Raw genomic sequence first — 14,696 nt, forward strand, 5'->3', positions numbered from 1 at the left:
TTTTATGATATTTTCCAGCCTCCTGTCAGCTGGTCCTTGAGGACGGCCCTATCTATAGACGGTACCGCCACTTGTTTTGATAAGCGTGTGAGCGCCTTAGCCACCCTAAGGGGTGTTTCCCAACGCGCCCTAACTTCTGGCGGGAAAGGGTATACCGCCCCTAATTTTCTATCGGGGGGAACCCACGCATCATCACACACTTTATTTAATTTATCTGATTCAGGAAAAACTACGGTAGTTTTTTCACATCCCACATAATACCCTCTTTTGTGGTACTTGTAGTATCAGAAATATGTAACACCTCCTTCATTGCCTTTAACGTGTGGCCCTAATAAGGAATACGTTTGTTTATTCACCGTCGACACTGGATTCAGTGTCCCTGTCTGTGTCGACCGACTAAAGTAAACGGGCGTTTTAAAACCCCTGACGGTGTTTTTGAGACGTCTGGACCGGTACTAATTGTTTGTCGGCCGTCTCATGTCGTCAACCGACCTTGCAGCGTGTTGACATTATCACGTAATTCCCTAAATAAGCCATCCATTCCGGTGTCGACTCCCTAGAGAGTGACATCACCATTACAGGCAATTGCTCCGCCTCCTCACCAACATCGTCCTCATACATGTCGACACACACGTACCGACACACAGCACACACACAGGAAATGCTCTGATAGAGGACAGGACCCACTAGCCCTTTGGAGAGACAGAGGGAGAGTTTGCCAGCACAAACCAAAAACGCTATAATTATATAGGGACAACCTTATATAAGTGTTTTCCCTTATAGCATCTTTATTATATATTTCTAACGCCAAATTAGTGCCCCCCCTCTCTGTTTTAACCCTGTTTCTGTAGTGCAGTGCAGGGGAGAGCCTGGGAGCCTTCCCTCCAGCCTTTCTGTGAGGGAAAATGGTGCTGTGTGCTGAGGAGATAGGCCCCGCCCCTTTTTCGGCGGCCTCGTCTCCCGCTCTTAACGGATTCTGGCAGGGGTTAAATATCTCCATATAGCCTCCGGAGGCTATATGTGAGGTATTTTTAGCCAAAATAGGTTTTCATTTGCCTCCCAGGGCGCCCCCCTCCCAGCGCCCTGCACCCTCAGTGACTGCCGTGTGAAGTGTGCTGAGAGGAAAATGGCGCACAGCTGCAGTGCTGTGCGCTACCTTTAGAAGACTGAGGAGTCTTCTGCCGCCGATTCTGGACCTCTTCTTACTTCAGCATCTGCAAGGGGGCCGGCGGCAAGGCTCCGGTGACCATCCAGGCTGTACCTGTGATCGTCCCTCTGGAGCTGATGTCCAGTAGCCAAGAAGCCAATCCATCCTGCACGCAGGTGAGTTCACTTCTTCTCCCCTAAGTCCCTCGTTGCAGTGATCCTGTTGCCAGCAGGACTCACTGTAAAATAAAAAACCTAAGCTAAACTTTTCTAAGCAGCTCTTTAGGAGAGCCACCTAGATTGCACCCTTCTCGGCCGGGCACAAAAATCTAACTGAGGCTTGGAGGAGGGTCATGGGGGGAGGAGCCAGTACACACCACCTGATCGTAAAGCTTTACTTTTTGTGCCCTGTCTCCTGCGGAGCCGCTATTCCCCATGGTCCTTTCAGGAACCCCAGCATCCACTAGGACGATAGAGAAATTGGATTTTTTTTTATAGCATCAAAATAAAAGCTTGAGTTTACATTTGAGATCTAAGAAGATTAAAATCTTACAAGACTAAACAATAATAACAGATTCCATCAAGTGACTGAATATAATTTAGGGTTACAGTGTCAAAATATACATATCAAAAGCACACATTCCAAGACAGGACATAAAAGAGCACTGACCGGACTCTCCTGGCAGAGACAACCCAAAAGCAAAGCTGTATAGGAGGCAACAATGCAATCTTCCATGTGTTTGCCTGCATGCTGGAGGGCTGTAAAGAAAAATTAATTTATAAAACAAGGACCAACTTTAGGTTAAATTTATTTTTTCTAGCATAGTAGTAAACTATCAGATGTAGAAAATAAATCAAAGAATTAACATAGTTCCAAGCATAACTGAATAACGTTGAATACGGTTACGCAAATACTTTTTCAATTAAATTACAAGGTATGATAAAGAGGCATTGCAACAATGGGAACAGATACAGAAATACAAGTGTTGCGTATGAAATGAAGCAGCGCAGTTTACTTGTGCCCATACACCAGCAATGACAATTTATTGTTTCACAGATCCTGTGATTTTATTATTCACATATATAGTGTTCCCCCAATCCATCAAAGGGGCCCATACAGCAGCAATCAATTGGGACAATATCGTTTTACAGATGATTGAGTCAATAAATCTTCAATGTATGGTATTCACAGATCGCAGATTTCAACCACAAATCGACTGGAATCGTAAAATCAGGTTTTTCAACATATTGAATTTCACAGATTAATTGGGGCTGAGTGTAGATTGCTAGTGTATGGTGAACAATCAGCAGCCCGTTTCTAGCAAACTGAAAGGCTTTCAAGAGTGGCAGATCTGTTTAATTGAAAAAGATCTGCAAATCATTTAAAAATTATCTTTAACATGATCACATGGTGTGCACGCTCCCAGGAATGTATTGCACCCGCAATGAGTTGTATAGATGATGGAGGATACATGGGGCAGTATAGATGATGGAGGATACATCTGTAAATACGTTGATATAACTGACAGCAAAGAGGAATTGGAACTTATGGCAACTATTTTTTCTTCTTCTTACACATCAAAAAGGGTTTCCTTGCACTACACTGATTGCAACTCCCCAATTCTTCCTGCAGTGGTAATTGCCAGCAGGAATACGGCTTTAGTGTCTTCCATCTCCATGGAATTCACACATTGGTTTAACTGGAGAATCCATTAATATGTTTAGGACCAAATTGTGTTCCCAGCAGATACAAATAATCGGATGAAGGGACAAGTACTTCTTCCCGGCTTGCAAGAAACAAAATTATTTTGAAGTCCATTTAGACAGCAAGAATATTTTTACTGCTGATACTTTAAGTGTGAATAAAGCAATCCCTATGCTGGGTCCATTCTGCAGAATTATTACACTACTTTCACACAATGAAATAGACGTTCTTCAAACATTGAAATATATTATAATTATGAGTTCTTCCGTCTTACTTACATAAGAGTACTGATTACAGACTATGGTATTCTCTGGGTTCAAAGGAATTTATTTTCATTTTTTATACCATTAAAAATTGCTGGTGAAAGACTGAACCCTAGGGACAATGATTTAGAGCAATGGTAGGCAACCTGCGAGACTCCAGCTGTTGTGGAACTACGTATCCCAGCATGCTCTGCCACAGCTAAGCTGTTCAGTCATTCTAAAACTGTGGCAGGGTATACTGGGATGTAGTTTCACAGCAGCTGCAGTGACACAGGTACCCTACCCAGATTTAGAGAATCGGGTACAAAACCTGAATTGAGGTATCCAAGTTACTGGAAATTTTAGAGGAAATTGGAGATTCTTTCTTCTGTTTTGCAATACAGCAAAAATCTAAGATTGTATGACCTGATGACCTTTGATCCCTAGAAGACATTCTATGTTGAAGTCATAAGTCACTGACGTTCAGAGAAACTGCTTAACAAACTTGTTACTTGAGGATGAGCAGCATAAACAAAGTGTCAGGGAGGATATCTGGACAAGAAATAACAGGACATAAAAACTCTTGTTCCCTGTGAAATACTGGAGCTTAGGCAACAATGCTGTTTATTTCTCCTATATATTTATTTTGTACAAATATCTGTTTAGTGAAAGCAAAGTTATCTATAATGACTATAGTCCAATATGCAATTGTTTAATGCCCAATATCCATGTGCTTTTCTCTCTCTTACTTATACTATCTTCTACTCTGTTTCGGCCACTGTGATGCTTATTTCAGTGTCCTATCCGCTGTTGCAGAAATGTTTATATGAGATGCAGCTAATATACCGGCTGTCGGGATCCTGGCAATCAGGAGACAGACAGCGAAATCCCGTCAGCCGATGAAATGGTACCGGTCGGAATTCCCGACAAACGCAGGGTATTCCCACTCGCCACCAACTGAGTGGGAATATAATCAGTGGCAAACAAAGCGAGCCGCTGGCCGAAGCATGGCGAGCGCAGCTGGGACGCGCTGCCTCGCTGCTGGAGTTCTGATAGATGGGATGCCGCTGTCGGTACAGTGATAGCGGGTACCCTATCTGCCGGTCAAACACATGTATTCCGTTTATAAACCATGTACTTATCCTACATTGTCTTGTATTTAAGTCATTGTTTTTCTTGTTTTGCTCATTTGCTTATGTTAACCCTTGTGGCGTCATAGGAAATATTGAATGGACTTCCTTATTTACAATTTCTTTCGTCTCTGAGCTCCTGGCAGGGGGAAGAGGGTTGAATGAACTAATATTTCCATCCTTGAGGCAAACAATGAATTCTTTATCCAGAATGTTTCTTATCACGGTGTCTAATTTTGCTTCAAGAAGAAAAAAAAATCCTTCATCAGGAAGAATAGTGATGCTGTACTTACACTGATTATTTACCTTCCAGAAACAAAGTCAAAGGGTTTTTCAAATCACCACACAGGATGCTCTAGTTTTAGCAGAAGAAACAATGCAATCCAAAACAAGCTTCAACCAATAATTAATGTCCTTTTGCATAATAATTCTTAGTATTTGTGCTTTTTTCCGGCAGGGTCCACAGGTCATCCACAGGATAACAATGGGATATATGATGGAGCGACAGCGGATTTGCACCAACCAGTCAAAGCTTTCCGGCCTCCCAGCATGCAACAGGCCAGTCCATATACACCCCCCCCCCCCCCCGACTCAGGCAAATCAGTTTTTTTGTTTGGTGCGGCAGGAGCCGGACCATGGTCAGAAGGCTGTTGGATTGTTAGCAGCCCCAAGCTTTATTATTTTATTTTTTATACTCTTACTGTGTTTTGAGTGATCTTTCTTAACAGCGTCTTATACGCATATTGGAAAGAGTCGCTCCAACAACTCTCCGCCGGGTCGCGACAACACTTACCCAAGGGTACAGTGCTGTTTCGGAGGGTGCCTGTGTCGGATATACTAGCAGGTCCATCAGACGTTACCAGGCTGTGGCTGGAGCACGGGGAGAAGGTAAGGCATCGGTTCCGCGTAGCACATGGAATATGGACACAGCCATACTGTTTTGGGAGGAGACTACTAAACAGTAGCTGACGCGCCGCCACCACGGGTGCTCCAGCGCTAGGCCTTAGGGATCAGAGGCTCCAGGAATAGTATGAGGCCGCGATCCCTAGGGTTGATGTCAGCAGCGGGGAGTCAGACAGACGCTCTCCTGGACGCCCCTCACCCCGGTTCATGACCAGTTTCCGACGAGCCTCCTGCCATGAACCGTTTCCTCGCTTCCATCTCAGACGCTACCAGCTACACTAGAAGACGAGGGGACCAGGTCGCAGCATATGCGGCTGTATGACCGTGGCGTCTGTGTTCACTGATTGCTACCACGAGGGGACCCGGATGCAGCATAGGCGGCTGCGTGACCGGTGCGTCCGATATCACTGAGGGCCCGGTCGCAGCATAGGAGCCTGTGTGGCCAGTGCGTCTGTGTTCACTATAGCTTCATGGAGCGGCAGTGTACACTAGTAGCGTCTGGATCCACTCAGCGTTCGCTAACGTATTGATCAATCATGGAAGCGGGGTAAGTCTCCCTGTATCCCACTCTACTGAGTACAGGCTATACAGCACTAAATCTCTATCTACTGTTTTGAGTATGAATAGTTAGATATGTGCCTATTGCATATTAGTCTGTATACCATTACTGTTGTTTCTGTTGCATTGCGTCTGAATACGTTACATATGTTAAACATGATTCAGTAAATGTGTTCTCCTACATACTTAAAATATTAATGTAGTTGACGATCTGCTCATATTGCTTAATATACTAATTTATAACGTGACTGACTGCTAGTATGATGCTGACTTTGCTACAGGTTTGTTAGATCCTCAATGCTGGTGCATGAGGAGGATCGAATGGATATAATTTTAAAAGGTAAAGTGATAGTCACAAAATTGTGTAGTGCCGAATATTTATCATGTAATAAAGCGACAATGGTGAGGACACTCATACTATGTTAAACGCTGTATTATCCTCTTATTATCTGGTTCAGGATAGCTTGTATGTATAAGGTTTAGCTCAGCAGGAACAATCTGCAGCCACACCACACTGGGGGCCTGGTTGGTTCTTGGATGTGGGGCCACCTGGGAATACCAGGTGCTGTAGGAGTGTATCCACCTGGGGCTATATTTACACAAGCTTATCCAGGAAGTTAGATGGAAAAGCCCCCAAAATCTTGTACCAGGAATAGGGTTACAAGCCCTTACATACAGCATCAGCTTCTCAGAATCAGTGGTAAGTAAATCTTCACTCTCGCAGACTACACATTGTTTAGATTCATCAGTAGATGAAAGCCCTATTGTTCTAGTTCATCACATGAAAAAGAGGTAGGTCTCAGCTCTCGAATATACCAGAGTTAATTGAAAGCAATAAAACCATCTTATCCTTAGGGGATACAGTAAAGCCTGTATTAAAAACCAAGGCACCTGTGTTTAAACTTCCCAATACTTGAGTTCCAAGAAAATCATGGAAGAGTTGGGGTACGCCCAATAAAAAGTTAGAATTCCTAAGAAATGGAATTCCTATGATCTGTTTCCAGCTGGGGATTGTTTAAAAAAAAGGGGAGATGGCTCCTAAAGTAGATAAGGAGAATCTACAATAGCTTTGCTTTCAATTTTCCGGTCTAGGGCTGTCATGAGGCCAAGCCTTGGCTTAAATGGCAAAGGCAGTGGTTGCCTGGGCTGATGCAATGGAAGGAGATTTTTTTCAAGAACAGGAATCTCATATGGCTCATATAAAAGACTGCAATGTTCCTGGAAGCATTGGATATGGGCAGAATATTTACTCCAGGGCATCAGCCCTAACTTTACCTGCTCATAGAGCAGATTGGCTGGGTACGTGGAAGATCTACAGCCACACCATACTGGATATGCCCAATCTCACCAGATCTTGGAAGCTATACAGCATGGGTCTTCAACCTGCGGCCCTCCAGCTGCTGTGGAACTACACATCCCAGAATGCCCTGCCTCAGTTTTAGCATACCTTAATAGCAAAACTGTGGCAGTGCATGCTGGGATGTGTAGTTTCACAGCAGCTGGAGGGCCACAGGATGAAGACCCATGCTATACAGTGTGGGGCCTGGTAAGAAATACCAGGTGCTGTAGATGGAATCATTGTCTTGTTCTAAAAATATTCCTTTTTGGTATGAATTGACAGAATTCCGGAGTCAGAAGCAGACTCCAAGAAAGTCAGGTTCCTTCCAGATACAGTTCACGCGTTGATATTACACTATCAATAGAAGCCTGTCATAGGCTGAATCACACGTCAGTGTGATTCCAAACTAAGAAACCATTGAGCTACCAGAAGATCTACAGTGTGGCCCTGGTTAGTTTTCAGATATCAGGGAATACCAGGTGCTGTAGAAAAATAACCTACAAAATAAGAATTTACTTACCGATAATTCTATTTCTCGGAGTCCGTAGTGGATGCTGGGGTTCCTGAAAGGACCATGGGGAATAGCGGCTCCGCAGGAGACAGGGCACAAAAAAGTAAAGCTTTTACCAGATCAGGTGGTGTGCACTGGCTCCTCCCCCTATGACCCTCCTCCAGACTCCAGTTAGGTACTGTGCCCGGACGAGCGTACACAATAAGGGAGGCAATTTGAATCCCGGGTAAGACTCATACCAGCCACACCAATCACACCGTACAACTTGTGATCTAAACCCAGTTAACAGTATGATAACAGAAAGAGCCTCTTAAAGATGGCTCCTTAACAATATAACCCGAATTTGTTAACAATAACTATGTACAGTATTGCAGATAATCCGCACTTGGGATGGGCGCCCAGCATCCACTACGGACTCCGAGAAATAGAATTATCGGTAAGTAAATTCTTATTTTCTCTATCGTCCTAAGTGGATGCTGGGGTTCCTGAAAGGACCATGGGGATTATACCAAAGCTCCCAAACGGGCGGGAGAGTGCGGATGACTCTGCAGCACCGAATGAGAGAATTCCAAGTCCTCTTTTGCCAGGGTATCAAATTTGTAGAATTTTACAAACGTGTTTTCCCCCGACCACGTAGCTGCTCGGCAGAATTGTAATGCCGAGACCCCTCGGGCAGCCGCCCAAGATGAGCCCACCTTCCTTGTGGAATGGGCCTTAACAGATTTAGGCTGTGGCAGGCCTGCCACAGAATGAGCAAGTTGAATTGTGTTACAAATCCAACGAGCAATCGTCTGCTTAGAAGCAGGGGCACCCAACTTGTTGGGTGCATATAGTATCAACAGCGAGTCAGATTTTCTGACTTCAGCCGTCCTTGAAATGTATATTTTTAAGGCTCTGACAACGTCCAACAACTTGGAGTCCTCCAAGTCGCCAGTGGCCGCAGGCACCACAATAGGTTGGTTCAGGTGAAACGCTGATACCACCTTAGGGAGAAAATGCGGACGAGTCCTCAGTTCTGCCCTATCCGAATGGAAGATTAGATAAGGGCTTTTATAAGATAAAGCCGCCAATTCAGATACTCTCCTGGCGGAAGCCAGGGCCAGTAACATAGTCACTTTCCATGTGAGATATTTAAAATCCACCTTTTTCAATGGTTCAAACCAATGGGATTTGAGGAAATCTAAAACTACATTTAGATCCCACGGTGCCACCGGAGGCACCACAGGAGGCTGTATATGCAGTACTCCTTTAACAAAAGTCTGTACCTCAGGAACTGAGGCCAATTCTTTTTGGAAGAATATTGACAGGGCCGAAATTTGAACCTTAATAGATCTCAATTTGAGACCCATAGCCAATCCTGATTGTAGGAAATGTAGGAAACGACCCAGTTGAAATTCCTCCGTCGGAACACTCCGATCCTCGCACCACGCGACATATTTTCGCCAAATGCGGTGATAATGTTTCGCGGTGACTTCCTTCCTTGCCTTAATCAAGGTAGGAATGACTTCTTCTGGAATGCCTTTCCCTTTTAGGATCTGGCGTTCAACCGCCATGCCGTCAAACGCAGCCGCGGTAAGTCTTGAAAGAGACAGGGACCCTGTTGTAGCAGGTCCCTTCTCAGAAGTAGAGGGCACGGGTCGTCCGTGACCAACTCTTGAAGTTCCGGGTACCAAGTCCTTCTTGGCCAATCCGGAGCCACTAGTATTGTTCTTACTCCTCCTCACCGTATAATCTTCAATACCTTTGGTATGAGAGGCAGAGGAGGAAACACATATACCGATTTGTACACCCAAGGTGTTACCAGTGCGTCCACAGCTATTGCCTGTGGATCTCTTGACCTGGCGCAATACTTGTCCAGTTTCTTGTTGAGGCGAGACGCCATCATGTCTACCATTGGTCTTTCCCAACAGTTTATTAGCATGTGGAAGACTTCTGGATGAAGACCCCCCTCTCCCGGGTGAATATCGTGTCTGCTGAGGAAGTCTGCTTCCCAGTTGTCCACGCCCGGGAAGAACACTGCTGACAGTGCTATTACGTGATTCTCCGCCCAGCGAAGAATCTTGGCAGCTTCTGCCATTGCACTCCTGCTTCTTGTGCCGCCCTGTCTGTTTACATGGGCGACCGCCGTGATGTTGTCCGACTGAATCAACACCGGTTTTCCTTGCAGGAGTGGTTCCGCCTGGCTTAGAGCATTTTAGATTGCTCTTAGTACCAGAATGTTTATGTGAAGAGACTTTTCCAGGTTCGTCCATACCCCCTGGAAGTTTCTTCCTTGTGTGACTGCTCCCCAACCTCTCAGGCTGGCGTCCGTGGTCACCAGGATCAAATCCTGTATGCCGAATCTGCGGCCCTCCAATAGATGAGCCTTTTGCAACCACCACAGAAGATATACCCTTGTCCTTGGCGACAGGGTTATTCGCAGGTGCATCTGAGGATGCGACCCTGACCATTTGTCCAACAGATCCCTTTGGAAAATTCTTGCATGGAATCTGCCGAATGGAATTGCTTCGTAAAAAGCCACCATTTTTCCCAGGACTCTTGTGCATTGATGTACAGACACCTTTCCTGGTTTTAGGAGGTTCCTGACAGGTCGGATAACTCCTTGGCTTTTTCCTCGGGAAGAAAAACCTTTTTCTGAACCGTGTCCAGAATCATCCCTAGGAACAGCAGACGTATCGTCGGAAAACAGCTGCGATTCTTGGAATATTTAGAATCCAGTCGTGCCGTCGAAGAACTACTTTAGATAGTGCTCTTCCGACCTCCAACTGTCTGGAACTTGCCCTTTTTAGGTCGTGCAAGTAAGGGATAATTTAGATGCCTTTTTTCTTTGAAGAAACATCTTTTCGGCCATTACCTTGGTAAAAAGGCCCGGGGTGCCGTGGATAATTCAAACGGCATCGTCTGAAACTGATATTGACAGTTCTGTACCACGAACCAGAGGTACCCTTGATGAGAAGGACAAAATTTGGACATGGAGGTAATCCTTGATGTCCAGGGACACCATATAGTCCCCTTTTTTCCGGTTCGCTATCACTGCTCTGAGTGACTTTATCTCGATTTGAACCTTTTATGTAAGTGTTCAAAACATTTTAGATTTAGACTATGTGTCACCAAGCCGTCTGGCTTCAGTACCACAATATAGTGTGGAAAAATAATACCCTTTTCCTTGTCGTAGGAGGGGTACTTTGATTATCACCTGCTGGATATACAGCTTGTGAATTGTTTCCAATGCTGCCTCCCTGTCGGAGGGAGCCGTTGGTAAAGCAGACTTCAGGAACCTGCGAGGAGAAGATGTCTCGACTCTCCAATCTTTACCCCTGGGATAATACTCGTACGATCTAGGGGTCAACTTGCGAGTGATCCCACTGCGCCCTGAGACTCTTGAGACTACCCCCCCACCTTGAGTCCGCTTGCACGGCCCCAGCGTCATGCTGAGGACTTGGCAGACGCGGTGGAGGGCTTCTTTTCCTGGGAAAGGGCTGCCTGCTGCAGTCTACTTCCCTTACCTCTATGTCTGGGCAGATATGACTGGCCTTTTGCCTGCATGCCCTCATGGGAAAGGAAAGATTGAGGCTGAAAGACGGTGTCTTTTTTAGCTGAGATGTAACTTGGGGTAAAAAAGGTTGGATTTCCCAGCTGTTGCTGTGGTCCCCAGGTCCGATGGACCGACCCCCAAATAACTCCTTCCCTTTATACAGCAATACTTCCATCTGCCGTATGGGATCTGTATCACCTGACCACTGTCGTGTCCCTGACATCTTCTGGGAGATATGGACAACGCACTTATCTTGATGCCAGAGAGCAAATATCCCTCTGTGCATCTCACATACATATATATAGAATGCATCCTATTAAATGCTCTACATGAATAAAATATTTTCAGTCAGGGAATCCGACCAAGCCAACCCAGCACTGCATCTCCAGGCTGATGGCGATCGCTGGTCGCAGTATAACCACCGTATGTGTGTATATACTTTGTAGGATATTTTTCCAGCTTCCTATCAGCTGGCTCCTTGAGGGCGGCCGTATCTGGAGACGGTAACGCCACTTGATAAGCGTGTGAGCGCCTTATCACCCTAAGGGGTGTTTCCCAACGTACCCTAATTTCTGGCGGGAAAGGGTATAACGCCAATATTTGCTATCGGGATAACCCTACGCATCATCACACACTTCATTTTATTTTATCTGATTCAGGAAAAACTACAGGTAGTTTTTTCACTCCCACATAATACCCTTTCTTGTGGTACTTGTAGTATCAGAAACACGTAACACCTCCTTCATTGCCCTTAACGTGTGGCCCTAATGAGAAATACGTTTGTTTATTCACCGTCGACACTGTATTCAGTGTCCGTGTCTGTGTCGACCGACTGAGGTAAATGGGCTTTTTTAAAAACCCCTGACGGTGTTTCTGAGACGCCTGGACCGGTCCTAATAGATTGTCGGCCGTCTCATGTCGTCAACCGACCTTGCAGCGTGTTGACATTCTCACGTAATTCTCTAAATAAGCCATCCATTCCGGTGTCGACTCCCTAGAGAGTGACATCACCATTACAGGCAATTTCTCCGCCTCCTCACCAACATCGTCCTCATACATGTCGACACACACGTACCGACACACAGCACACACACCGGGAATGCTCTGACAGAGGACAGGACCCACTAGCCCTTTGGGGAGACAGAGGGAGAGTCTGCCAGCACACACCAAAAACGCTATAATTATATAGGGACAACCTTATATAAGTGTTTCTCCCTTATAGCATCTTTTATATATATATACAATATCGCCAAAATCAGTGCCCCCCCTCTCTGTTTTAACCCTGTTTCTGTAGTGCAGTGCAGGGGAGAGCCTGGGAGCCTTCTCTCCAGCTTTTCTGTGAGAGAAAATGGCGCTGTGTGCTGAGGAGATAGGCCCCGCCCCTTTTTCGGCGGGCTCGTCTCCCGCTATTTTTGAAGTTAGGCAGGGGTTAAATATCTCCATATAGCCTCTGTGGGCTATATGTGAGGTATTTTTTGCCTCTAATAAGGTTTTTATTTGCCTCTCAGAGCGCCCCCCCCAGCGCTCTGCACCCTCAGTGACTGTTGTGTGAAGTGTGCTGAGAGGAAAATGGCGCACAGCTGCAGTGCTGTGCGCTACCTTTATGAAGACTCAGGAGTCTTCAGCCGCCGATTTTGGACCTCTTCTCTCTTCAGCGTCTGCAAGGGGGCCGGCGGCGCGGCTCCGGTGACCATCCAGGCTGTACCTGTGATCGTCCCTCTGGAGCTAGTGTCCAGTAGCCAAGCAGCAAATCCACTCTGCACGCAGGTGAGTTCACTACTTCTCCCCTAAGTCCCTCGTTGCAGTGATCCTGTTGCCAGCAGGACTCACTGTAAAGTAAAAAACCTAAGCTAAACTTTCTCTAAGCAGCTCTTTAGGAGAGCCACCTAGATTGCACCCTTCTCGTTCGGGCACAAAATCTAACTGGAGTCTGGAGGAGGGTCATAGGGGGAGGAGCCAGTGCACACCACCTGATCTGGTAAAAGCTTTACTTTTTTGTGCCCTGTCTCCTGCGGAGCCGCTATTCCCCATGGTCCTTTCAGGAACCCCAGCATCCACTTAGGACGATAGAGAAATATAGTTTTACTTTTCAATATACACTCAACGTTACTTGAGTGTATCTGAATAGTTCATCAGGCGCACAAGAACAAATACATCTACATGTATAAACCACGAAAAAAAAGGGGATTTTTTTCTTTTGTCAATACGTGTAATAAATAGCTTCCAATCGCAGCTCCTATAAAAGATATATATTTTTAGCTGTAGAAAAATAAAACCATCAGCGGATGGTGTGGTCTTCGCCTGGGAGATCCCAGGTTGGGGGGCAGACTTCACCAGGTCACAGACCTGGCATGGTATCTCTAGTAATGTTCACCTTCATTTGCAAGAAGCAGGTCAGAAAATTACTTTGGTCAGGAATAGTCATTCCCGTTCCTCTGGCAAACAAGGACAAAGTTTTACTTCAAACTGGCTTAATCGGAAGACTAATGAGTCATTTCGGCTCATGCTAAATCCGAAAAATGCTGAACAAATACATTTGGAAACATGGAATCATAAGTTCCTTATGTGGGGCATGGAGCCAGGGTTTTTTTTATGGATCCCTGGAGATACAGGAGGCTTACCTACATGTTCCTATACTTTTGTCAATCAGTGTTTTCCAAGGTTCGGCTATTCCACCAGAAAAGCAATTTTTTCAGTTTAGGCTTTACCTTTTGGGTTAGCCACAGTGCCAGGACTATTTACCAGAAATATGGGGCACCTTATCTCTACCAGCAGGGGTTAAGGTTTTTTCCCATACCTAGGATCTTTTAATCCTGGCACAGGCACAGAGATTGCTCTAGTCATCGGCAACATCAATAACGAGTTTTCAGGCAAGTGTCTCATAACTTGGGGAAAATCGGCTCCAGTTTCGTCACATCGGATGACTCACTTGGGGGCTGTACTGGATTACGTCTGCAGAGAGTAATCTTTTAGTTCGCAACAATAAATCCAAGGTTCACTATAGGATTCAAGAATCGCCACAGTCAAACTGTATCCATTCACGCGGGGATGGGTTTGATGGTATCTGTATTGACAAGAGGGAGTATGCACAATTCCACTCTAGGTCTCTGCAGCGTCTGATTCTTACCTAGTAGAATCTACAACCACGCCACACTGGATATACCAAGACTTCATTGAATCATGGAAGATTAGCAGTGTGGGCCTGGCTGGTACCTAGAGAGACCAGCTGGGGATTCAAGGTATGGTAAATATTAATGGATTGCATCAGATAATAAAGACCGACTATGGAACTTATGATCAAAGTAAGGAGGTCATTAAGCCTGGTGGCTACAGACATCCCAGCGGGACAAAGGAAAACCCTTTTGATATCAGATTGGGAAGCTGCTGACACTAGGATTAGTGTCAGGGAGTTTGTGTTCCCAAAGTGCTGTCTAACAATAAAGGTTGAAAACCTCAGGCCAAATACAGAGCACCGGTGGAGGCACAGGACAGTCTTCATGTGAAAACAAGTCCAGTTCCGCTCGGACAAGACAACGGCACTAGAGTACCTCTATATCGGGAAGTAACTCTCAGCCAAAAAGGGGATGAAGAAGGTAAGTCACATACCTAAGAGAATGGATTTCATCA

At 45.5% G+C, this 14,696-nt stretch overlaps 1 protein-coding gene across 5 annotated transcripts in view; it reads right to left on the reverse strand.

Moving 5' to 3' along the window:
- Positions 1–14,696, reverse strand: part of WAPL (WAPL cohesin release factor) — a 250,583-nt gene that overhangs the window by 17,435 nt on the left and 218,452 nt on the right. For all 5 annotated transcript variants that reach the window (XM_063958820.1, XM_063958819.1, XM_063958817.1 and 2 more), the window contains one exon: positions 1,817–1,905. In XM_063958820.1, coding sequence (XP_063814890.1) covers positions 1,817–1,905 — 89 coding nt within the window. The remainder of the gene's footprint in view (positions 1–1,816; positions 1,906–14,696) is intronic.

This window comes from Pseudophryne corroboree, chromosome 3 (assembly GCF_028390025.1).
Source record: "Pseudophryne corroboree isolate aPseCor3 chromosome 3, aPseCor3.hap2, whole genome shotgun sequence".
NCBI lineage: Eukaryota > Metazoa > Chordata > Amphibia > Anura > Myobatrachidae > Pseudophryne > Pseudophryne corroboree.